Here is a 26156-nt window from a genome sequence, read left to right on the forward strand (position 1 = left end):
ACAGTTGAGTATGGCAGGCACTTGTCATTCAGTGTTTGAATCATACATTCCTTTTGGACTTTTCTTCTGGAGGAACAGGAACTTCATGACAGCTTGGATTTCATTTATGTTGACATGGTTCTATTATTGATCTGAAAAAATTCAAAATTAAGAGCTACGATCCTGTAAATTGGCTATTTACAATACAAAAACAACAACAACACACACTGCTAAGCTATTTGACAAAATTAAATGGGATGTCTGTGAAGTCAGCTGTAGATAAATCTTAAGATTTCTTAAATCAGAATCACAGTGGGCCCTTCTTATCCAGAGAGTTCTGTTCCAGACACACCCCCCCCAACATGGATGAAAAAACCACAGGACCTTGAGTCCTGTATTCTTCAATGGCAGTGTGGAGGCATGGCCGCTCTTCAATGGCTGTGTGCATGCACAACCATTAGGGGCAATTGGGGCTTGCCGCATGCAAATGCTTAAATCTGAGGGTGACAAGTTGGGGAGGGCGGGCTGTATCAACTAACACGATATGCAATGATATACAGTGGTACCCCGGGTTACGAAATTAATTCGTTCCGCCGCCGCTTTCGTAACCCGGAAACTTTCGCTAGCCGAAAAGCCCATAGGCTTTAATAGCGAAAGCCGCAATTTCGTGCGAAATCGCGCCGAAAAGCACCAAAATTTTTTTCGTAACCCGGAATAACCTTCGTAACCCGGAAACATTTAATTACATTGATTTTTTTCGTAACCCGGAAATTTCGTAAGGCGGCGCATTCGTATCCCGGGGTACCACTGTATTTAGTTATTCTCTTATTCATGAATGCTACAAACAAAGAGATTCTGCAATTCTAAAAATAACCTAGTATTAACAGTCTACGTTTGCACTGATTAAAAATAGTGCAGACCTGATACATTGATTAGCAAGATTAGTGTTTCAAATAAAGTTAATCCCCTTGGGTCACACTGGCTACTGTGTCTGTCTACTGTAAAGATTCCTAAGGACTGCTGAGGTCGAGAACTTGTCCAGACTGATCAAGGACTGACATTATCATTAATTCAAAAATGGAAGCCTCTAGGTCATAAGCCGCCTTATAATACAGACTGCAAGAGTTTACAAAGCAAACTTTTATTGAAGCATTATAATTTCTGGTACAGGTATATTTTTGTACATTTTAATGATCCATGTCTAACACCACAGATAGTAATTTTAAACACCAAACATCACCCCCCTCTTTGTTCACCCTTGTGTTTATAAATACCCATTCAACCGCTTTCTTTCTATTCAAGGCTTATTTCTACCTGACTCTGCAGTTTATATTATTCAGAGGGATCTTCAGTTTAGCAGACCTCAAGCCAACAAGCAGTGCCATTCACTTCGGCACTCTTCAAGAACAAAACGCATTTGAAAAATTGGTCCTTTAAAGTTTAAAGCACCTCAAAACATTAGGTGCTACTTAGAAGCAAAACTGATAATTTTGGTAGAAAAATCTATTTAAAAATTAAAAAAGTGAAGATGTTCCAACTGCTTGATTTCCAACCAAGCAATTTAGTAGCCTAGAAACACTAAAAAAGTGTTCCATTTATAAATACAGAAGGAACAAAATAGTTACATTCAGAGAACCAAAACATAGCGCGTGTCAAATTTGTAACAGACTTGCTGGTCTCAACAGCTGAAATCCCACAGTATTTCAAATGATACTTGAATATACTGTACTGTCTCTCAGAAGCATGTATCTTAATACCCATGAAGTGATTTTCATGCATAAACTGTTATTAATGTTCTACATACAGTGGTGTACTTTACTGTGTCTAGACTATCCATATTAGGTTTGCTGCAAGCCAAATCACTCAGTGCCTTCCACATCATGTAAAAAGGAACCACACATTAATTAGGAGGGGACACAGATGGAATTACTATATTGTTAATTCATCTTAAATATCACATGCACAATGATGTCAGTGTGGAAGGGCCTGTGGTGTTTGCATTAATATGAAGTAGCACTTGAGCCAACATGTTTCACAGTTTTTTTAAAAAATGGCAACTAATTTGTGCAGTAGTTTTTTGAGTCACATTTGTGAAAGGCCTAGAACCAGTTTAGTCCATACTGTCACAACTGTGTCAGTGCACTAAAAAAAAAAAAAAGTTCAAGAGCTTCCACAGTTGCTATGGATTGCCTTTGAACAACAACAACAACAAAAACCCAACACTGAACAGAAATGGTTTTGGCCTAAGTTTAGAAGACATTAAAAATAAATTGTGATAAAGGAGCAAACAAGTTCCCAGAAGTGAAAAAGCTAATGTACTAACCCTCAACATAATGTCTTTCCAGTGAATTCTGGAAATGTAAATAGATGTAGAGTGAAAAAATGACTAGCCTCACATTTTAAAAATTGAAGTACCCCATGCTGTTAAGTAGTCTTGTTCTACCAGTTTCAACTGCAAATTGAACTTGCCATTGAGTTAAAGAATAAGTGTCAATTAGAAATAATCGAAATCCAAGAATTGCTTTAAAATTTAAGTTACAGCACACATGAAAAAGTTAGGCAACATTTGTTTTAGCTAAGTAGGTCCAAGGGAAATGTTAATGGGGACGAAATCCTTGTCTGTGGGGAATTTTTGGTGATACTTGGAGAAAAACTATACTGCATGTAATCCTATTTGAATTGTTTTTAAAAATGTTGTAGAGTCCCATACAGTAAAATTTTTCTACATGCTTTTCAATTTCACAGCAAACGTGAAATAGAATACCTAAACACAGAAGAGAGCGTTCATGCAATATATCTAAATTTTTGATATAATAATGCATACAATTGAAAATTATACTATGATTACATCTAGGGCTTTTTGCAACTACGAGGTGGATATGAAAAATATGGCCCCTTGTATCATTAACTAGAAAGCAACCACCACCTCTTCTATTGGGTATCTTTTTCCGTTTTTTCTTCATTTTTCTTAATCAACTTTGCTGTTTATTCTTGGCAAAACTGGTAAAAACGAAGTTGTAGTCATTAAATTGAGCAATCTGGCGGTCCAGACGCTTAAAACCTTCAATCTTCTGTGCTGAAGAAAATACTGTGCGACATTTTGAGCTCTAAAAAAAAGGGAGAAAAGGTATTCATTAAATTTTGGGGCACAAAAACTACTCTTGAGCTGGAATGTCTATGAGGTTTTGATAGACTTGGGTTCAATTGGAATGGGAATGGCAAGCTCAGCATTAAGAGTCTTGTTTTGTGTGTCAATTTACACTGTGAACTGCATAATTTTCTTCTGCATAATCTTAACATGTTTGTATTTTTAGACTCACTGAATAACACACCTTCATAATTCTTTCCATCATGCAACAATAAATTAAACCTTCACTATTTTGCATATTAGTGTCCAGGGGAATACACACACAATTTATATGCTGTCCTTCTCCCAAAATAGGATTCAGAAAAATGGGATGCAGAAAAGGATTATCAATGTCACCAATTGTCTAAGACTTTGCCCACTGGGCTGATTCAAAAGCACTTTGCCAGTCTACAATCAACTGTGTAATTTTGCCATTGGGCTACTCACAACTGACAACTAACCACAAACCGTTTCATTCAAGGAAATAAATCTTGTAGCTGCTAACAGGTACTTCGAGCTGGAAAGAAACAACTGCTACCTGCAGCTTATGTTACTATGTTGCAGCAACTGATCAAGACCCAAGGGAAGCAATAGCACAGCAACTAATCAGACGCCAGTTCCTCCTCCTCCTCCCAATTTCAAGTGAACATGTATTTCTCATATAAAAGAGGAAAGTCACATTGTCACCCATGATGGCTACCTTGTAAATGGCACTGTGGAGATGTGTCAGAGCAAGAACAATGAACAGAGTAGTTGTTCCAGCTGAATGCTGAAAAATGGGTTGGTCTCTTCCACCACTAGCTTCCCAAGACTACTGATCTTACACTATCAAGTGGGATTTCCCCCCATCCTCTTTATATAAGTAAAGAGCAAAGGTTTGCAAAGCAAAAACATTTCTGTTTAATCAGGATTTAATTTATAAATAGGGGTGAAGTAGTTTGAGCATTTATTGGACTATGACTCTGGAGAGCAGGGTTCAAACCCCCACTTGTCCACGAAAACCCACTGGGTGATCTTGGGTGAGTCACACTCTCAGCTTCAGAGGATGGCACTAGCAAACATCCTCTGAAAAAACATGCCAAGAAACCCCTGATAGGTTCACCTTGAGGTCTCTATAAGTTGGAAATGACTTGAAGGCACACAATATACACATGGGGGGAGGGAACTTTTTATTGGGGATGTTTTATTTATCTTTTAAAACTTTGGGTTGTTTTTAAAATTATTTCAGTGAGGTGATTTTAATTGTTTTTAAATGTTATTGTAAAAAAATTAATTTACTATTTCTGAAAGCTGCCTTGGGTCTTACAAATGAAATAAAATAAAAAAATTGTAAATGAGAGAAGAAAGTTATTGATGTGGGCAGGCACTGAAGGCATATGCTTCTCCAAGTTCCCCCAGCTGTATTCTGTACACATTTGTTTGGTAATAAGTACCACTGAAAACAATGACCTTGCTTTAGAGAACGTGTGTACAGGATTGGCACTGTATAGTACAATTTTAGCAGGAGAGCAGTAGAATTGGAAAGAGGAAAATACTATTGTTTTAAAATAGGAACTTTCTCCCGAGATAGAGACAGTCCATTTCACCCAAAATCCAAGTTAGATCTGGAAATTTCCAAAACCAGATTTCCTCCACCCCCCTCCTTTCTTGGAATGGGTCAGGGTGCAAAATCTGTGAAGAACAAATTACTAGCAACTAGTTGGCACATATTTCCACGCTCTTGGCATCACTATGGAATGTATAATGAATTTACAGTTAAATATTATTTTCAAAAACGCATCTAATAAAGCAGATTTGTGACATAAAACCTATGCTATAATAAGCTTATTAAAGTGAAATCCAAGAATTCCTTCTCAATGACCACATGGCTTTTATTGGCAGAATGGAATGGAAGGCGATTCCCCTTCCCTCTGCAGCTCTCTGTGCCCTACTCACCAATATCTGCTTAGGGCATCTGATTCTCTACAGAAGAAACTGGCGGGCGAAGGTGTTGCCCATCCCTCTTTTAAATTATGGGAGCTTTCCACTGCTAGGGGAACAAATTCAAATTGCTTACCTGATTAACAAAGAGGGTTGTCACAAATTTTCCTGGCTTAAAAATATCTATGACCTTCCTAACTAGGTCATCGTAAGATGTCTGGCTTATGTTTGTTTCAAAACTAACGTATGAGAATTCTGGTTCTGGAGTGATGTGAATAGTCCAATAAGTTCCCTAGGAAAAACAAAGGAACTGTGTCAGTCATTTCAACATAGTAAAAGTTTAGATGTGACTGTTGATGGCAAAGGAACAAAAACATGATACTCACATCTGTTTTCATCCCATTCATTGAATACCCACAAGGATTGAACATTGTAGCATCAATGACAGAACCTGGTATCAGGTCACGAATTCCACTCACCTAAAAAGTGAAAAACAACATTCAAGGACTAGCTTGCTACTTTTAGGTAGATATAGATCTGATAAATCAGTTATTTTTTCACCTAACCTAAGTTACTAGAAGTCTCACTATTTTACCTTTCTGGCTTGACCCACAGGACGTGAAAAATGTTATTTCTTGCATCCATTTTACAAAAATATTTTTTCAAGTGGTCAAGCCATGGGCATAAGGAGATATATGGTTACGGAAAAGGCCAAATAGCAGTGAATGTTCCGTTGTTGACTAACAATTCTTAAATCTAGCCCAGGTCTTATAATGATGGTAATACACATTTACTTGATTAACCAATTGGCTATAGAGTACCGTGATAAACTTTAGTATGCCTCGTTTCAGCAGAAATGAAAGATAAGAACCTTCAACCATGAATTTCACTGAAGACATTCCAATTTAATTTTGAAGATTTGATTCCTGGAACTTTACAACTTTATTCAAACAGAATCTCAGATTATAGCTATTTAACACATAGGTAATTGGCTGATCAGGATACAAACTCTACACATTAGCCTAGCTCAGCTTTAACAGCTGAAATTTCAAACTTACACGAGTGACATCATTTGCGGTAACACCATCTTTCATGTAGAACTGGTCCATAACTACTGGATCAAGCTCGCTCATCAGAATTTCCAATGTTTGATCTGGCTGATTGATTACCCGACTCTCTGGAAAATCTAGAGTGTACAAGTACCTGTTTAAAAAAAAACGCATTTCAGAAAAGATATGCTAGTAAATTGCATCAAATAGCAACAGATAAATATTAATAATTAAAAGTAAACCTACCAGCAGTCAGAATTCATACGGCCCATGCAATAAGCTGCTCCATCTGTGCAAGACAAATGAGACTAGTAATTAGGTACAGTAGCACTGTTTGTTTAAAATTTGCTATTTAGAATTGCTTTGAGTAAACTCCACCACTACTATCTAGCTCCATCAGGCCTTGCCTGAAAGAAGAAGGCCTTCCTTCCATCCACCATTCAGAGGGAGAGAAAGGCAACCCAGCTCCATCAGGCCTTGCCAGAAAGAAGGCCCTCCCTCCATCCACCATCCAGAGGGAGAGGGCAGGCCGGCTCCATCAAGTCTAATCAGAGTAAGAGGAAGGGCCCTCCCTCCAGTCCATCTGCTGTGGTCCAGGCATCAGAGGGAGAGAAGATCTGCTGGACTTTCCCCCTTCCCTACTGCCATTCCCTTCTTCTTTTGTGTCTTGTCTTTTTTAGATTGTAAAACTGAGGGCAAGGAAATGTCAAGTTAACAATTTGCAAGCTGCTCTGATAGCCTTTTGACTGAAGAGCGGGGTATAAATAAATTAGTATGTCTACTGTCTTTTGTTTCAAGCCTGAAGACAGAGACTCCTCCCTCCATAACGGTCATCCTTCGGCCTGGGAGGGAGTGAATAGGCTGGCCCAGCTCCACCTGGGGCTAGCCTGAAGAAGAACCCTCCCTCTAGTCCAGGGGTTGGTAACCTGCGGCCCGCGGGCCGGATCCGGCCCGTCAAGGCCTTCCTACCGGCCCCTGCGCAGTCCTGTCGCCGATTTCCCCTGTTTTTGTGCTGCTCCGGCCGCCATTTTGTTTTTCAAAATGGCGGCCGAAGTCTCACGTGACCTCAGGATGGCAAAGGTCACACGAGACTTCGGCCGCCATTTTGAAAAACAAAATGGCGGCTCCCGTCTAGTAGGCCCGGTGCAGCCCCTGGAGCACTCCAACAGGGCTCCAGGGGCTGCAGCAGGCTCCACCTCGCCCTCTGCCCTCCTCCTCCTCCTCCCTAAGAGCAGGGAAAGGAGGAGGAGGCAGAAGGAAGGAGTACAGAGTGAGGGAGCCAGGGAGCCAGAGCAGCAGCTGCAGCCACAGCAAGGCAAGAGGTTGGTTCATTGGGGGAGGGGGTTAGCTGGGTGTTCTTTCTGCAAAAATGCTCTCTCACCAACTTGTGGCTTTTCTGGGTTGAAACTGTGTGCATGCTTGCTGCAGTTTATTTTCAATTGCATTTTAGTAATTTCCTTGCTTGTAACTTTATTAGTATTATTATTATTACTACTTGCCCTGGGTGTTCTTTCTGCAAAATGCCCTCTCAATGAGAAAGAGGAGGAGGAGGAGGAGGAGAAAGAGGGGGAGGAGGTGGAAAGGTGAGTCATTTCAGGTCTGCCTTGGGTTTTTTCCATTAATTTTTAAAAATATATAACACTTATTTTTGTTTTTTTATTTCATTATTTTTATTATTGCTTTTTATTGTATTTCATTATTTTTATTATTTATGAAGGTGAGACAGTGTGACTTTCCAAAGTGCTGTAACAAAGGTCTGCTGTAACAATGATAGTGGTGGTGGTGATGATGATGATGATGCTTCGGTGGAAGCTCCACCTCCAGTATGTGGCTCCACCCCTGGAGGGTGGAAGCTCCACCCTGGCATGTGGCTCCGCCCCCAAAAGGTGGAAGCTCCATCCCCAGCATGTGGCTCCGCCCCTGGAGGGTGGAAGCTCCACCCCCGGCTTCGGCCCCCCAGTTGTCTGAGGGACAGCAACCTAGCCCCCGACTCAAAAAGGTTGCCTACCCCTGCTCTAGTCCATCTGCCTTGGTCCAGGCATCAGAGGGAGAGAAGAACCACTGGACTTCATCCCCTTCCCCATCACCATTCTCTTCTCCTTCTGTGTTGTGTCTTTTAGATTGTAAGCCTGAGGGCAGGGAACCATCTTATTAAAAATAATTGTAAGCCACTCTGAGAGCCATTAGGGCTGAAGGGCGGCTTATAAATAACGTAAATAATAATAATAAATAATTATCATCCTATCTAATAACAGGCACTGGACACAATAACAGTTCTATAGCAATAAAAGCTACTAATATAATGTTATCTGGCTTTTGCAAACGTGACCTTTACTACAATGTTCATGTGAATCCCTGCTGCCTGAGTGTACAGGATTTTTTGGGGGGACAGAAGTATTTGAAAAGCTGTATTACAGTAATTATTTGAAAAGCAAATTCTAATTTATTACTATCATTCTTGGTATCTTCCATCAATACAAATACAAACTTTCAGTAGTACTTTTGGATCAAATAAAGTTGCATTTTTATCATGGCAATGGTGCTATAACGGCCTATATACTAGTTCATAAACCTCTTGGACCCATTATGGGAGTGAGGTACATTTACTTACTTGGAAATATTTCATTAAGAAACTCTACTTCTTCTTGGAAATTCCTGTGTGGGTACTCCTGATGGGAAGGCTTCATAAAATTCTTACGTGAATAAAAGAAGCTCTGCAGAATAAAAGAAAATTGAAATAAAGTAAGCAATTTTCTTCAATTCACAAGTGAGCTTCTCTTCAAGACTTTAGCAGTGCATTAAGAGTAATGTATTCGTTCTCAAACATAACATGCACTATTCCTTAGATCGGCAAATATACTGGATACAATCTCTGTAATATACCATATATACTCCACTATAAGTTGTTAAATTTTTGCCCCAAAATGACCTCCAAAATCCTGGCTAGACTTATCCACGGGGCAATAGGTCCTTCTACCAAGCCTCTCCACAGCTGGACTTCCTCCGCAAGCGACAGCCCAGCTGGGGAGACGCTGGGCGAGGTGACCAATCGCCCCACAGGCTCTCCCCAGCCAGGCTGCCTCCATTGGGGAAAGTCCGGCTGGGGACAGGCTTGGAAGAGCAAGCACTCACCCTGGAGTCTCTCCCTAGCTGGGCTTCCTCTGCAGGGGAAAGCTCAGTTGGGGACAGGCTTGCAAGGGCAAGTGATTGCCCTGGAGTCTCTCCCCAACTGGGCTTCCTCTGCAGGGGAAAGCCCAGCTGGGGACAGGCTGGGAAGGGCGAACAATCACCCCGCAGCCTCTCCCCAGTTAGACTACCCCCTTAAGTCCAATCCTCGACGTATCCACAGGTCATAAAAATCCACACTTTTGGCCCTAAAAGTTGACCTTGAGTTATACACGAAGTCAACTTATAGACAAGTATATACATTCTTTATGTTTGAATAAGTCACAATTGCTGTTCAGCCTTTTCATTTTATTGTGGAACTCTGCATTTTGTAAAAGTCTTACAGTAGCTGCTCTGTTTTTGTGGGAGATCCGTTCTGCCCCCCACTGCGAAAATGGAAAATTGGCTTGAATGACAAACATGCACCCCATTTTATCCCCCTCCATTTGCTGCCCACAAATGGGGGAGGAATGCGGATTTGAAGTCAGCAAAAATTGAGGGGCAACTGTATTTTATGTAATTCATTGGTTTGTACTTTTCTGTACATTTGTGCCATATGTTTTACAGAAAAACAAGTAGTCAGCCTTCTTTATCCAGATTCTGCATCCAGGAATTCTATCATCCATGGCTTGAAAATATTCCCCCTCAATTCCCCCCCTCAAAAACAAACCTTGATTTTGTCATGCTTTATAAGGGACAATATTTTATTACACCATTGTAAATAATGATACTTCAGTATCCATGAGGGGTCCTGGAACCAAACCCCAGTGGATACTGAAGGCCCACTATACTACCACTATGCTTTCAATATGTGATAGTTTGTTGCAATTCTAGGGGTAAGGATGCTGAAAGCGAAAGCTTAATCATAACCTTTGCAAGATTTTTGGCATCTTACCTGAATTGAGTCAAACCCACAGTACTCTCTAGCAAGCTCTAACAGGGGAACCAGTGCCTGCAGTAAGAGGGTGGTACCACATGTCTTCAAAATGAAACGTCTCTTGGAGACAAACATGCTACTCTCACTGAAAAACAAAATCGGAAAAATAGCATTACATATTGTACTTGAGAAATTTTGGTAAACTATATGACAAGAGTGGGTCTCTCTCTTTCTTTTTGCTTTTTAGACATTGTGAGCTTCTGACATGCTTTTCACACAGTCAGAAGATTTTACTGAGGTCCTATCTTCAAAAGCCTGAATCCAACATCACATAGGCAGGCATTTACTAATTCAATGGGACTGTCTTTCCCTGCATACCTCATACCACCTGAAAACCAGCATGGGAGACTTTCCTGTCTTCCATGCCAGGTTTGAAGGCTTATGGCAAGTGGCAGAGGAGAGATGTTTAACTGAAAGAGGCAGTTCTGTCAGCAATATAAAAGCATTTTATCCTGACCATAGTCATGGTTCATTATGCCATGTGCAAACAGAAACATTTTTTTAAAATTTGGCTCTTCAGAATCACTTAGGTACAGTATCACATGCCCTTATATCTGAAAATGATCCCTGTACATAGCCTACAAATGTTAAAATAAGATACTGGATAATTTTCTGTTTCTAAAAAGGGCACTGTTTCATAAAATTAGTGAAATAAATGGATACTGTACATAGATTTAAAGTATTAACTGATGTGAAGGTCCAGGGAAAAAGGATTTCTGTGCCTCTTCCTCCAAATATTCAAATAAGGAACTGTAAGTAAAACTTTAATTAAAACATGAAAATAAATTAAATTCATACCAGGGAATTAGGGCAAGAGAACTAAATGGTGAACAGACAGTGGGCAGAAGTCTAAACTGTATCTCAGTCTACACTGAAGTGGCAAATGAGAGTGAGCTCTGTGACTGTTTCTATAAAAAAAACCTATGCTTTAATTCTGTTATTTTTTAAAAATGTATTAAGATTACCTGAGTACATAAGCTTCCTGCTTGTCAGTTTTTGTCACACTTATGATCAAACAATGCACATTCTCCAGAAGTTTATCCCACTCAAACCTGTTAGAGAGAGGAGTAAGCATGAACTTTTAAGTAAACTAAAATTCAGCACCATCATGACTATTTTTATCAAATGCAAAGACATAAACATTAGAAGAGACAGTTTCTTTCTCTTATCCTAGATTCAGTTTAAAATACATGAATCATTGTTAGCTGCTGCCTTCAAGTTGACTTTGAATTATGGCAACCCTATGAGAGACTTCCAAGTTTCCCTATCCTCAACAGCCTGCTAAGGGCTGTGGCTTTGTTGACTGAGTGCGGAATGTTGTATTTCCTCTTTTCCTACTGCCCTCTGTCTTAACAGATGTTGGCAGGATACAGACCACGGGTGGCCTGCAGCTGCCCCTTTGCGCCATGAATTGGGGCCAGGGCAGTCACAGCAGAAGCCCAAAGGCCCTGATACGGCACTTTTCAGGACCAGGGAGAAGTGGCTTCATGCCCCAAGACACTCTGGGAGCTGCAGCCAGGGGAGAAAGGGGCTGCTCAGCCCCTTTTCTCCTGGCGCCGTTCCCGCGGCAATCTAGTTGTCGCAGGAATGAGGCGCCCTCCAGGAAGGAGCTTCGTTTCAGAGCTCCTTCCTGCGCAGCGGTTAGGCTGCCACAAGCAGCCTGACACGGCACGAGGATGTCACGCCCACGCTGTTTGGACGTGGTGCAGCCGTCACGTCAAAATGGCGGTGCCAATGTATATAGGGCGCTGCCATTTTTACGTACGGAATACATGCTAGGGTTGTGGGGTGTCTGTTACGTGCTACTAGGCCCGTCTGGAGAGGGCCATTATCTTTTTAGTGAATCATATCTTCTCATGATATCAACAAATTATGACTGCCTCAGTTTGGTCATCTTGGCTTCTAGAGAAAGTTCAGGCCTTTGCTCTAGTACCCATGTGTTTGTCTTTTTAGCAGTCCACAATATTTGTAGAACACTTCTCCAGCAGCACATTTAAAGTTAATTGATTCTCTAACATCTTTCTTCACTGTCCAGCTTTCACAGACATACATAGAAATTGGAAATATGACGGCAGGAACCATCCTAACTTTAGTATTCAGTGATATAGATGAATTGTCCAGCTGATAAAGCTGATAATAAGCTGATGAAGCTGATAATCATCAACTTTATCATGACTTATCTGAAACTATGTATGCCTTTAAAAGCAATTAGATAAAAAAGTTACAATGGACTGTAATATAACACATTACAAAATAAAATAATGTTTTCCTGATCTTATTTTGACTAATGCATGAGTATTTAATGTATTTTAGTACCACAACTATTTAGAAGCTCTCTCATGCTTTTCAAATTACTGTAGAACACTGAAAATCTACAAGGGAATTAAGGCTGGGTAATTTCAACAGCAACCTGTTTCCTGCATGACAGTCTGATACTCCAGCCATTATAGGACACCAGACCTAAGGTTCTTTCATACAATGTTTATATTTATCAAATTAAAATTATGATCTAGGTTTTGAAAATGAGCCTGAAGTGTTAACAAATGTAAACAGCTTATGAAGTGCTACTCAGGAAACCACTACATTATTGGCACATGTTTTATAAACTAAAAATTGATAGATCACTTTAGAATTCTGTGGCATAGCAGCATAGGACCAGCTTTCAGTGGCAGGCACATAGGGACAGAGATGATTGTTCAAATTACAAATTGTATACACAACAGAGTAAGTCTCATATTTTCCATTTTATAGTCTATCATGAACTTTGGGCACATAATAAAACATAATAGGTGCTTGAAGCAAAAGAAATCTTGCCTATTATAATTATTTATTAATTTTTTCATGTTTCTTCAAGATGGGATTTATATATAAGGTGATTTCCCATAGGTGGTTTATATTCTGCATGGAGCAGAAAACAAGGAACATTTTTTTTAGCTATACAAGCTATTTTAATATCAGCAGACCAGTATTGTTTTAGATCACAATTATAATGTACACCACTTTAACTGTCATGTCTCAATTCTGTGGAATTCTGGAAACTATAGTTGTGGCATCAGAGCTCTCTGACAGAGTAGGCTAGATGTCTCACAAAACTACAGTTCCCAGAATTCCATAATATGGAGCCATGACAGTTAAAATGGTATCAAACTGGATCATTTCTGCAGTGCAAGTGCAACCCAAGTATCAGCCTTGTGAGTATAAATCAGATTTCCATTTAATGTAACAGGAGTCAAAGCAACTTAGCCACCATTACAGAGATCTGTAACATCAGTGTTTTGAGGTAAGGATAATAAAATCTTCCTGCAATACAAGTACAAATGATTCAACAGTTATGTGAAGGTGACACTCATCCACCCAGATTCTTTTCTCGGATGGCAGATCAATAAGTCTTTTTGATCCCACCGCTGCCACCAATTTTGTGAAGATGATGGCCACTATCCCACCAATTTTTCACTGTGAGACTTGAACCCGGGACTCTCAAGTGTCTCCTGCACTATAACTCTTTAGATACCAGCACTCTGGATTTCACATTTTTCCTCAGCTTGGCACCAACTTTGACAGCCACATACCCATTATCTAATGTGTCCCAAACCTAAAAGACTTCTCAATATTGGTAGCATTTTAATATGTTTTTGAAATCACTTCAGACAGCTGCTTGTTGAAACATATTAATAAACTTATTTAGAAAGCAGGCTGAATGCAGTATCTCTTGTAGTAAATGGTGTTCACAATAGATAAAGTGTATAAATACTTTATTAGTTACACAGTTTAACAGTTTCTTTAACTTGTCTTTGTAATTGTTTCTTTATAGCTTTATATATGTTCCCTTACAGAATAAGTTCTCACAGCACCTTTATTAAACTTTTGCATCTTATAACCCTTCTGGTTACCTGTGACTCCACTAGTCATCAAACACTATGGCCTGTTACAGACGGGCCATATAGTACGCGCGGAGCACGTACTAGGGTTAGGAAGGGGCGGTGCTTCCGCACCCCTCTAACCCTAGTGCGCGCTCTGTGCGCACAAAATGGCGGCGGCCGTTCCACACGGCCGCCGCCATGACGACTGCGCCGCCTCTATATGGGGCGGCGCGGACGTGACGTTGTCGCTCTGCGTCAGGGCGCTTAGTGCGCCCTTAGTGCGGAGCAGGAAGGAGCTCCGTTTCGGAGCTCCTTCCTGGTTTGCGCCACTGGGCGCAGCTTTCACACGGCTGCGCCCAGCGGCGCAAAAGAGTTCTCCTCCTTCCCACCGCCGCGGGGTGTCCTTGGGGCTTGAAGCCCCAAGGACACTCCTTTCCAGGCTGCAGGGAAGCGGCCTTTTGCCGCTTCCCTGCAGACCGGAAAGTGGCAGATCAGGGCCTCAGTGGCTGCCGGTCTAGCCACTGAGGCCCCGATACACCAGGGAAAGGGGCAGGTGCAGACCGCCCCAAATGGGCGGTCTGTAACCCGCCTATGTCTCCTGCAGGACACTACCACTATTTAATTAAGGACACACTCTTTGTCCCTTTCTTGCGTACCTAAACCCTTTCTAACTGCCCCTCACAGCAGCCTAACCAAGCCTCAACGGCTCTTCATCCTCCAGGGCACATTAAACATCAACAACCCTTTAAACCCGGTCCTCCCTCATTATTTCCCTCACAAGAGGCTAGTCCCATTGCAAAACTGGATCTGCCAGTTCATCTCCAGGCACAAAGACCAGTTTCTTATGCCTTTTTGCACTAAGGACCATCTACCATTGTTAAAAGTGGGCCTGCAACCTCAACCCCATACCCAAAGGATTTGTAATTTGAATTGACATCCTCACATACCAATGGTATATATATGTCTGTGCCTGGCTTCCACTCCACCAAATGCATCTGAGGAAGTAGAATGAAGTCTACAAAAGCTCATGTTAGTCTCAAAGATGCTACAAGATCTCTCTAAGTACTGATTCTACAGACTAACATGGCTGCATCTTTGAATTCTACCACCAGAGCAGGGCATATAACATTTTAAATACTTTTACTTCCCCACTTTACCATTTCATACCCCTTAGCAGACATTTAAGGATATCCAAGAAAGGTGAAGAAAAAACATACAATTCCTCCTGTAACTTTAAAAAAAAGATGAGACTGGAGTATCTGCACACTTGCTTGTAAATAAGGAGATGGAGGAAAGACAATACTTCTCTAAGGGAGACCACAAGGGTATATTACACAAGGTGGTCCATTTCCTTCCTTCATGACATTGGTTGAATAATGATCAACCAACAAGAAGTGAAGCCAGATGTCATGTTCATGGAACAAGACATTTGGCTGTTCTCAGTAGCCAAAATTTGTGGTCACTAAGAAACCTTTCCTATCCTCAAGTAATGGCTTTGTCTGTAGCCTGTAAATCTATCCAAGGTCTTTAAGTGTAAGAACAACGCTCACATCCCAAGGCAGCAAGTATGTTACTGTTTCACCCTTGTTTCACCAGAGGACACTCTGAAAGCAACAATATGTTTTGCTGGATTCCAAAAAAGTCAAGGGCAGCTGCTACTTCTTCAGGCTCTAGAAAAGCAAGGAGTCATGGTTATGTCCCTGCCTCTTAAGTCTAAAGTGAATGCATTGTTTTCTTTTACATCCATATTTTTCACAAGCATCAAGCCAACAATGATACTTCTGCCACTACAAAAGAAGAAAACAGAAAAATGGAAACAGCAGAATTTAATCAAACCCATTTCGTTTTGCCATATTAAATCTCACTTCTCTTCCAATGTCCATGGCAAGAACATAGCTAAGAAACAGCAGGACTACTGCTTGTTCTATAAGTAGAGTAGCTGAATAGACTCTAGGCTGAGACATTTCCACATTAGCATTACACAGTTCAATAGAAGGATGACTAGTCAGACATTATTCAAATATAGACACGTCATGCTGTCCCTGTAACCTCTTGGTAAGCCACCTCTCTAAATCCTCTCTAGCGGGTGACTGGAATTCCAATGGAGTGAGCAATGAACATTCTTTGAGTCACTAGGCTACATCATGGAATTACTTTGCTATAGAGCATCTGCAATCTCAGCTCTATTACAAGCTGTAGTACAGTACAGTAATATATCAACCTAGTACCTGTTGTATCTGCTTTTTAGATTCCCCTGTTAATAAGGGTCTCCAATATGGGTTGTGAGCCCTCTAACAAATGTTTTATTGCTAAAATTACACTAAAGTCTAGAAAGGAAATACCGCTTTCCCAGGATGGGATAATGACAGCATACTGACCTCTTTTCAGATTTCAACATTAACGTAGGCAGTGCATGTAATAAAGATACTACATCAAAACTCTGTTTTAAGGAGTTCACTGAGGACTTGCCCATTTTTGTTCATGTTTAATTAGTATTTTTAAAAATAAAAACTAACGTTAACACATTTTTAAAAATAATGTTCCAGGTTGTGTTTTTTATAGGTAACAAAGAAGCCATCTTACCCAAGATTGCTTCATCTCCATTTCTTTCATCAAGCAGAGAAAGTTCAAGGAGAGTGCCATTTTCATGCCTTGAAAACAAGGCGTGAAGAAATCCCATTTTGCTGTGTTTTTTTAAAATAATAATAATAATAATAATAATAAAAACAGCTGAGGGCTGCCCGATTCACACAGTAAATCCTAGTTATAAACAGTGGATTCTACTATTATGCCCCTTCTGTTTTTATTTCTAGAATCAAGATAGACTCACAGCTACTGAACTTACTGATACAGTCATTCTAAGGAAGACAGATACTGCTCTGCTCTGCTGTATTGTGCAAAAGAGTTTTACTCTTAGTCTTGCACCTTTTATGGCAGTGCAATACATACAATCAACTAACTATCTTTGAGCCCAAGTTTAAGTCTTGGCACCTGCAGCCTTCAATCCTCAAACCTGGCTAGTTAACATTCTGCAACCAGCAGGGTGAGAAACAAAATAGGCTACAGCTTGGGACTCCCAGTTAAGGTGACTTAATGGCTAGGTATATTTTGGCTGGCCCAATGAGGTATGTACTAACATACACATGATTAAAGCCATTGCAGTAGGTGTAAGACTTTTATGAGTAAACAACGTCAAAGAGTTCTTGTGGCAGTGAAGTTGGCACCACAAGGGATGCTGATCTGCAGCAAGCAGGACACATGAGAGCTGTATTGCTAGAGAACAGGTTTTAGCACTGGGTACTTGATTTCTGCAGGGGGTTAAAACAAGCAAAGGGAAATGTAAGATTCCTAGTACCTCTCTCACTTTCTCTAAAGACTGAAAACTCATTTTTAAAAATACAGTAATTAGACTAGGCTTTTAGAGTTACTTACTAGCAATATACATTCATGCTTACTCGGTACATGACCCAGAGGTGAGCACTAATACTGAGGACTGATCCCAGTGCTGAACCTTTATTCAAAATAAGGCTTCAGTAACACAGGTACGGAGCTATAAAATGGAAATGCAGAAATCAAATTACTGGCAGTATCTGCCCATCTATTCTATGGTAAGAAGAAGGACTACCTTTTCTACGGTAAGAACTTATTTGCTCAGCAGATGGAGATGCTGCCCATCATGCAAACCTTTATTCAAAACAATATGCATATGTGAAATTAAACCATGGTCCAGGGAAACCTTGCATAATTAAACAAAGATATTTTGAACCTTCTAGAAATGACTTAGACTTCTTTCAAAACACATCCACTTTTCTTATGATTTCCAGTTTAGTAGCCAAACTTGTAGATCTATCCTTTTTTCACCTCCTGTTGCAGAGCCAGGCTTAACTGCTTTCCATTTTGTTTTACTGTTCATACATGCTCACTAAGGTTTCTGGAGGCAGCTTTGTTTACCTTGTCTTTGTAGTTAGACACACATAACTACAGTAGGATCTGCTCCTAAAGTACAATCTCACTTTTTCCCAGTTCAAGGTTTAGTAAATTGCTTACTGCAGACACATTGTTGAAACCCAGCACCAAAAGCCTGTGCTACTTTTGCCTTTATTGACCATTCTCCCAATGCAGCTTAAAAAGCTTCTAGCTAGACAGGGGGCATGGAGGAAAATGCAAGAGGGCTGGGTGACAATACAAAGACTTTGAAAAAGGAATTTCTTTATCAGAGGCTTTTTAAATTGAGGTATGCCTGCATTCCTCCTATTATTTGTCTCAGGACACAGATTTTTTTAAAAGAAACAATATGGTCAGGTCTATATACTGATACGTGATTTCATTGAGAGTACAGACACTTCCTCTGCACTCTCTTCTTCTGTACTTTGGGAATAAGTGCTCTATGAATTCATCCTCTTCATACAAGTTGTGTGTGTGCTTTGAACAGAAGGAAAACTTACAGTGGCACGTGAGACCCACTAGGAACAATTCATTTGTGGGTAGGTGCCTTCATTTATCTACTTCTGTGGTCCACAGAAAACAGTAAGGCAAACATAATATTCCTATTGCTGTCAAGATATATAACTTGAAGCAAGTTTACTAGAATTAAAAAAAACACCCTCTTTTCAGATGTTAGTGATGAACCAAGATTTGCTTTAATGTTTGGGACAAAACAGGTGCTAGAACTAGAAGATGAGGTGCACCATTTGGATTGGACACCCCTTGGTTGCTAAATCTATCTCTAGCAGAAAAAGCCATGTACAATGTAAAGCCAGCAATACTGATTTACTGCAGATGAAGCTGTATGTTTGACTACTATGCACACACACACACACACACACACACACACTCTTTTTCAGCACTGAGTAGAAGGCCAGTACAGCCACAATACTTTTATTTTATAAGGATAAAGGAGTTCATGAACAATTTTAGGCTCCACTATGCTTCCATGCAGGACAGCTGAGAAGCTAATGTTATTGACGGACAGTCATGTGCATCAAGACTGAGTTCCTTGGACAAAAGGCAGATGCAACACTTACAACTGAATGAACTCAAGCTTCTTCCTCAAAAACAGAGCTATTCATGAAATGGAACATATAGCAAGCAGATCACCTTACCACTTGATAAAACAGTTCACCATATTGTGAATCTTTGTTCAATGAGATCCACCCTAATTAGAAACAGAACACACTGAGGAACCAACTGCCTCATGTGATCTAACCCAGCATGGGCTATTGGGACCATCCAGAAATTATGGGTCTACAACTCTCAACAGCCCTAGTCAGCACAGTCAGTTGTGAGAAATTATGGGAGCTGCTGGCCACAAACATCTAGAGAACTTCAGCTTCCCACTTCTGTCTAGTCAGTTTCCCCAAAGTAAAGCCTGTTTTATATGTGGCAGCATGGCATAGTGGTTTGAGCACTGGGACTATGACTCTGGAGACTAGGATTGAAATCCCTGCACAGCCATGAAAACCCACTTGGTGACCTTAGGCAAGTCATACTCTCTCACTCTCAGTGATCAAATTCTGCTGAGAAAATCCCATGGCCTTAGGATCACCATAAGTCAAAAATGATTTAAAGCCATACAACAGTAAGAACCTTGTTAAATACCCTAAAGCTGTAGTTCCCAAACTTTGAATCTCCGTGCGTTCCGAACTGTAGGACCAAGGTTTGGGAACCACTGCCCTGAAGGCAGATCTTGTCTGATCTTGGAAGCTACGGAGGGTCACAATGGTTAGTACTTGGATGGGAGACTGCCAATGAATACCAAGTGCTGTAGGCTGTATTTCAGAGGAAGGAAATGGCAAAACCACCTCTACGTATTCCTTGCCTAAGAAACATCTGCTGTATACTACCAATAGCTGTCCTCCCTTCCATAAGGTTTTACACAGCAACAATGTTGTAAGATAGTTACTTGTATGTGGAAGTGAATACTTATCCTAGCTCTTCTGTTCCTTTCAAGATGACACACTTCTAAATGTCCTTTATGGCAATTCAGCCCAAAATGTATGCCTTCAAACAAGTTACACTTGCTCTTTTTAACCTCAACCATAGAGTTCTCAGAAAAGTTTATTTGTTTAAGCTAGTTCATTCCAGACCATTAGGTGTTGGGAGGCCTTCAGGGCAAGACCAGCATGTGATGGCAGGTGCATGCAGGAACTATCCAAAGCACAAGTAAACTTAAAATGAGACAGGGACCTGGATATGTGCTTAACACCAACCCCTTCAGGCCCCCAGCAGCTAAGGCAAACACCCCTTTCAAATGTCTTAAAAAACTACTCAGCACCACAATTTAAACATATGGTGGACTTTTCACTGGTGACCTATCCAATCTAAACATGCATCTGAGGAAGGAGGCTCAAGTCTATGTAAACTCATGGTATCAGCTTCTTTCTTTCAGCGAGTCTCAAAGGGGCAACAAGACCCCCCTTGCAATCTATCCAGAAGGCTACGAACAGCCTCCTCACTCAGGCCTTCCTTGCCTGTTTCAGTCAGCCTTATCAAGGCCAGTTTCCACTCCGGCTTCTATGCCTGACAAATTATACAGACCTAAGCTACTGAAACCGACTCCGGTCCTCCTCCCTCAAGGCAAAGCCAACACAAGCCTCCTGCGCGGAGCCCAGCCCTTCCCCCACTACCCTCTTGGGCAGAGCTGGCTCTTCCTCCATCCTCCACATTCCTGAAATGCCCACTGGATGACAGCCCCAGGCCCAGCCCTTAAACCCGACCCCTGCCACCCCATTGGCTTGCCTCCTTTATGGGGAAGGCGAGGTCACTCCATCTGGGGGCCGGGCCAGAAGCCTCCTCACGTTTCTCGCTCTTCCAGCCACATTTTTGGAAAGGCAGGTGGGGCCTCTCCCTGCTCTGCACACAGGCACACAAATAAGGGCTCCTTCCCCAGCCAAGGCCTACCTGCCTTTGTCCTCGCCTCACCTTCACCCCCACCCCAGAGGCCCAAAATATATCAGACCTCTGCCTCAGAAGCTAAACATAGTTCCTCTATGAAAGAAGACCCGCTTACTACTGGTAGTAGCAAGTGACTCTGGGAGCTCATTCAAGGGACGTCTGTGTTGCCAGGAGGAGGAGGCCCCAGGCTTTAGTGGCCAAGGCTGGTGGCCGGAGAGGAGCCATGCTCACACACACACACACACACCCCGCCGAGGGTTTCTCCCCATGCTAGGAGGGAACGAGGTCCTCCTCAGTGGCGGAGGTCCTAAGGACAAGAGAAACATGAACAGGACTTCCCAGCGAAGAGGGAAGCAGTCCCAGTCCAGGACAACACTCCTACTACGATGATGTCACATCAACACAACTTTCTTAAAACTATCACTGCTGTCACTGCTAACGTTAATACCCCTATGATTTACTGTGATTTAATTATTAGTGGTCCCTCCACATTCACTAGGGTCAGGGGCACAGGAGCCCCGTGAATGTGGAAAAACCGCAAATAACAAAATCACCATGCTTTTACCCGAGAGAACACCTCTCTAGGAATCTCTAGCTCTTCCAGTGCAACTCTGTGGTCAACATCTGCTAGACATTGACCACAGAATTACACTGCAGGAGTGACAAATGCCTAGTGCAGTGTTCTCTCTAGGAATCTCTAGGTCCTTCACTGCGATTTTTGGTTCAAGTTGACCACAGAGTTGCACTGGAGGACCTAGAGATTCCCAGAGAGAACATAGTACTACAATCCATGAATAATCAAATCTGCAAAAGTCAAAGCTGCAAATGTGGAGGGATGACTGTACTTGCAAAAAAGAAAAAGAAATCTTCCTATTTGTTCAATGCTATCCTACCTAACTTAACCAGAACTATCCTTAACCACAGCCTGCACTGAGAGCCAGCCTGGCTCAGTGGTTCAAGCCTTGGACTGCGAATGAGAACCAGAGTTTGAATCCCAACTTGGCCATGAAAAAAAACCCACTGGGTGCAAGTCATGCTCTCAGCTCCTCCTCAAGGATAGGCAGGAGCAAGCCCCCTCTAAAGAAACTATAACTAGGGAAGAAAACCCCATGATAGGTCCAAAACAGACTGCAGAAATAATACGGATTGAGACCATTTTAACGGTCCTGGCTCAATGCTAGGGAATCCTGGAAACTGCAGTTTTGTGTGACATTGAATGGCTTGAAGGCACACAACAACAGCCTGTAGATTGGGAGGAGAAGGAATGAAAAGAATGGGAGGAGTGTGAGAGGAAGAGAGAAAGAAGTGATGAAGCCAACTGTCGCACTGAAGGACCTAGAGCAGAGGTCCCCAAACTGTGCCCTTTGAGAGATTTTGGACTTCAGCTCCCAGAAGCCTCAGCCATGTTGGCCAATAGTCTGGGATTCTGGGAGGTGAAGTCCAAAAAATCCCTTAAAGACCACAGTTTGGGGACCACTGACTGAGAGATTCCTAGAGAAGAGTCCACTAGGCCTTTGTAGCTCCTCCAGTGCAATTCTATGGCCACTGTCTGGCAGATGCTGGCCACAGAGTTGCACCGGAGGACCTAGAGGTTCCTAGAGGGGTCCTCTTGGGTAAAAACATGGTGTTTTTGTTATCTGTGGGTTTTCACACATTCATGGGGGGGGGTGTCCTGTGTCGCTGACCCCAGCGAATGTGGAGGGACCAGTATAATTTGTTTTAATGATTTGTATGGCACCTTAATTATTGTTATGCCGCAACTGTTATATAGTTGGGGGGGGATGGAGGGATTCATTTTGTACTTACGAAATTTTATCACTGTTATGAACCAGGATAAAAATAAAAATGTTATTATTATTATTATACACTGATTATTATACATGGATTTAAAGCTGAGGGAGGGGAGAGGGAGGACGAGGGGGCTGAGCCCCTTCAAAGTCCTTCCGTGGGAAGGGTGTCAGGGAGAAAAGGCTCCCCGTCTCTCCTCCACCGCCAGAGTCAAAAATGCCCGCTTGAAGGAGGCCGGCTCCTTCCCTGACAAGGGCACGACGTTCAGCCCTGCCTCCCTCCCTCCCTCCCTCCCCGCCAGCGGCCCAACTTCCCTCCTCAGAGCTCGAGGCGCGCGCCGCCTCTGGAGGCCGTTAGCGGCCCTTGGGAAGCCAGCCACCATTGCAATGCCCTCCCTTCCTCCCTCCTTCAAAGAGCTAAATGGAAATGGAGGAATCAAAGGAACTTCTCAGATCCAAAACACGCTCCAGAAACGATCCAGTTCAACACGGCTTTAACATGCGTCACGCTTGCCCAGGCTCACTGACAGGGAATCCTGGGAACTGCAGTCCATGGAGGCACCAGAGCCCTTCTGCCTGACGTACACACAAGGCTAAGCGGCTCACAAAACTACACTTCCCAGACCGTGCTCTGCTGTAGATCTAACAAGTTTCTTTTATCCCTCCATTTTAACTTAGACTCCTCCGTCAGGAAGAGCGCTGGTGCCACCATGAACTACAGCTCCCAGCGTTCCTAGCACTGAGCCGGGGCGAGTTAAAAGGACACATCCACGCTGCAGGGATAAGGCTGAGGCCGCTCTAATTGCCCCGAGCAGAGAATTATTTAGCCTTCTTCCCTGTCACCGATTCCCCTCATGCACACACATTACACGCATATACGTACTATTACCGCTATTACCCCCTTACATCCCCCCATTTCTCCCAGTAGAGACACTCGAGGCGTGTGTGTGTGTGTATATACATACATACAGTCATCCCTCCATGCCTACGTATTTGATTCACATGTCCTCTCTAGGAATCTCTAGGTCCTCCAGCGCAACTCTATGGTCAACTTTAACCTGAAGTCGGACTGAAAGGCCTAGAGATTCCTAGAGAGGACGCTCCGCTAGGCGTTTGCAGCTCCTCCAACGCAGTTCTTCGGTCGGTCTCTGTCGGACGTTGACCATAGAGTTGCGCTGGAGGTTCCTAGAGAGGCGTCCTGTCAGGTAAAAATACGGGGTTAATCGCGGTTCCCCCCCATGTTCACGAATATGGAGAGACAAGTGTATATAGGCACGGCGTTAACTGCGTCCTGGCTCAAGGCTCTGGAATTCTGGGAGTTGGCGTTTGTTCCGGGCCCACAACAAACTCCAACTCCCAGAATTCCAGAGCCTTGATGCCAAACGGGGTTACTTTCTCGAGTGCGGAGCAAGCTCGACGCAGAGCCGCCATGCCTCCTCCCTCCCTCCCTCCCTCCCTCGTGGCTGTGCATGTGCGCCGCCCGCAGCGCTGGCCCTCCGCGCCGCCTGACCTGGGGATGGTGCGGAGGTCGCCGGAGCCCTTGCTCTTCTGGAGCGCCTCCTGCGGCGAGGGCGGCGGCGGCTGCTGCTGCTGCTGCTGCCGGGCGAACCACACCTCCAGGAGCTTCTCGGTCCCTTCGAAGAAGTGTGCGCCGCTCTCCTCCTCCATCATGGTGAGACAAACTCCGCGAAACCAACAACCACAGAAATTATAAAACGAAACAAAAAAACAAAAACCCGAAACAAATAGACGACAGACACCCCGGCCCTCGACGGCTGCTCCTGCTCCTCCTGCCGCCGCCCTCCTCCTCTCCTCTCCTCCTTCTCCTTCTTGCCTTCCTCCACCGGCTTCAGGGCCGCGGCGGTCTCAGCCCGTCCCGAGCAGGTTTCACCTCTTGATTGACGGGGTTGCAATCTTATATTAAGCTATAAAGGGGGGAAGTATATCTATCTATCTATATATATAGATTAGACTTTTATGCATGTATATATAGATAGATAGATAGATAGATAGATAGATATACCCGGGAGCGGTTGCGCTGGGAAGGTTTGCTGCGTCTCCTTTCGGGATGGGAGAAAGGAGCGAGGCGGAAGGCGAGGGTCGGCGGGCGTGCAGGCGAGGCGAGGCGAGGCGAGGCGAGGCGGTTCGTTTCCTTGGATTCCCTGTTACAGAGACAAGCGTTGAGCGAGCGCTAGCTAATGTCGCCGGCCATACTGTGTCAGCGAGGGGAGAGAAGAGAACCGCGCAGCGGCTTTTATATACACAGGCAGGTAGGTCGGGAGGGACGCGCTATTGGCCCGGAGCCGGGTAGTCCCGCCCATCCTCTTCGCTCTGATTGGGCGGCCGAGGTGCCTGGTAGGCGACGTTCCAGCTCGCGCGACCCCCGGCTGGCACGCGCCAGAGCAGCCCCGGCGGACGGTGAGGAGAACTGCCGCTGAGGGAAACCGCAGGGAAGGAAGGCAGAGAGAGAGAGACAGACTGCAGGAATAACCCGGTTTGGCAGAAGAAGAGAGAAGGCGCATGTTCACATGTCTGTGTGCGTTTGGTAAAACTCGAGGCAGGCAAAAGCAAACAGATGCAGTGGGGGAGCAGCCAAATGGTTTCCTTTTAACACTGCAACAGCAAGAAGAAAAGTTCTCAGGTTGGTACTGATGGGAAGCAATTGAGTACTTAGTGGCTAATTACCTTACAGCAAGATTTAATTCACCATCTGAAAGTATTAATTAAAAAAAGACCTTCACGACCCAGTGTTTCTGTTATAGCAGCACACCTCACATTGACAGTCTGCAGCAGTCAACATATGCATGCTCTTGTTTATTGTGAGTTACAGTATTTATACCCCCTCCTTCAGTCCAAGGTGCTCTCAGAGCGGCTTACAATTATTATTATTTTCAATTAGACAGTTCCCTGCCATCGGTCTTACAATCTTTTTTTACAATCTTGATTTTGTTATTTATTAATTGATAACGTTACTTGCTTTTAAAGGCTTAATTTGGTCTGAAAAGTAGGGGTTGTGGTTGTGGTGGTGGTGGTGGTGGTGTGCCTTCAAGTTGTTTCCAATTCATGGTGACCCTAAGGCGACTCTATCATGGTGTTTTCTGAGCCAAGATTTGCTCAGAGGAGGTTTGCCATTTCCTTCCCCTGGGGCTGAGAGAGCGTGGCTTGCCCAGGGTCACCCAGTGGACTCCATGGAGGGAGCAGGAATTGAACCCCAGTTCCAGAGTTTTAGTCCAGCACTCAAACTACTTTGCCATGCTGGCTGTCTCAAAAATATTTTTAATAAAAGGAAATTAGTAGCATTATAGAATAATAGAATCAAACAAGGAGAAGAGGCTCCATATGCCATCAAGTTCAACCTGCTTGCTAGCTAGAGCATCCCCAGCAGAATTACCTCTTTCATTCTCACTGAAGGAAACGATTCCCTCAGTGGACAACTCT

The 26156-nt window shown here is 43.0% G+C and overlaps 2 protein-coding genes across 4 annotated transcripts in view; one reads left to right on the forward strand and one right to left on the reverse strand.

Annotated features, from left to right (window-relative positions):
• Positions 1-1104: 1104 nt before the first annotated feature.
• AMD1 (adenosylmethionine decarboxylase 1) lies at positions 1105-24955 on the reverse strand. 3 transcript variants are annotated; one of them, XM_089530571.1, is made up of 9 exons: positions 24229-24955; positions 11143-11229; positions 10136-10262; positions 8687-8789; positions 6322-6364; positions 6085-6229; positions 5413-5505; positions 5163-5318; positions 1105-3086 (listed from the first exon to the last, which is right to left on the reverse strand). In XM_089530571.1, exons 1-9 carry the CDS (start codon positions 24387-24389, stop codon positions 2952-2954), a joined length of 1050 nt encoding a protein of 349 aa, XP_089386697.1. In that variant the 5' UTR covers positions 24390-24955; the 3' UTR covers positions 1105-2951. The 3 variants fall into 3 exon arrangements, with proteins under 3 accessions (XP_089386697.1, XP_089386699.1, XP_089386698.1); XM_089530573.1 differs by lacking the exon at positions 24229-24955 and adding an exon at positions 16621-16706; XM_089530572.1 differs by lacking the exon at positions 24229-24955 and adding an exon at positions 15588-15778.
• CDK19 (cyclin dependent kinase 19) overlaps positions 24930-26156 on the forward strand; it is a 140794-nt gene continuing 139567 nt past the window's right edge. Inside the window, exon 1 of the mRNA XM_089530570.1 lies at positions 24930-25359. The gene's annotated coding sequence lies outside the window, so the exon portion shown is untranslated. The remainder of the gene's footprint in view (positions 25360-26156) is intronic.

Source organism: Sceloporus occidentalis, unplaced genomic scaffold, assembly GCF_023333645.1.
Source record: "Sceloporus occidentalis isolate IW3139 unplaced genomic scaffold, rSceOcc1.0.p SCAF_6, whole genome shotgun sequence".
NCBI classification, from domain to species: Eukaryota; Metazoa; Chordata; class Lepidosauria; order Squamata; family Phrynosomatidae; genus Sceloporus; species Sceloporus occidentalis.

Bases quoted from the DNA above. Each gene is read 5' to 3' on its own strand.
- AMD1 (XM_089530571.1), bottom strand. From the start codon at position 24,389: ATGATGGAGGAGGAGAGCGGCGCACACTTCTTCGAAGGGACCGAGAAG. The intron at 6,230-6,321 runs GTAGGTTTACTT...TTTTTTAAACAG, and splicing joins CGTATGAATTCTGACTGCTG to GTACTTGTACACTCTAGATT. The intron at 5,506-6,084 runs GTAAGTTTGAAA...TTCACTTTTTAG, and splicing joins CCGCAAATGATGTCACTCGT to GTGAGTGGAATTCGTGACCT.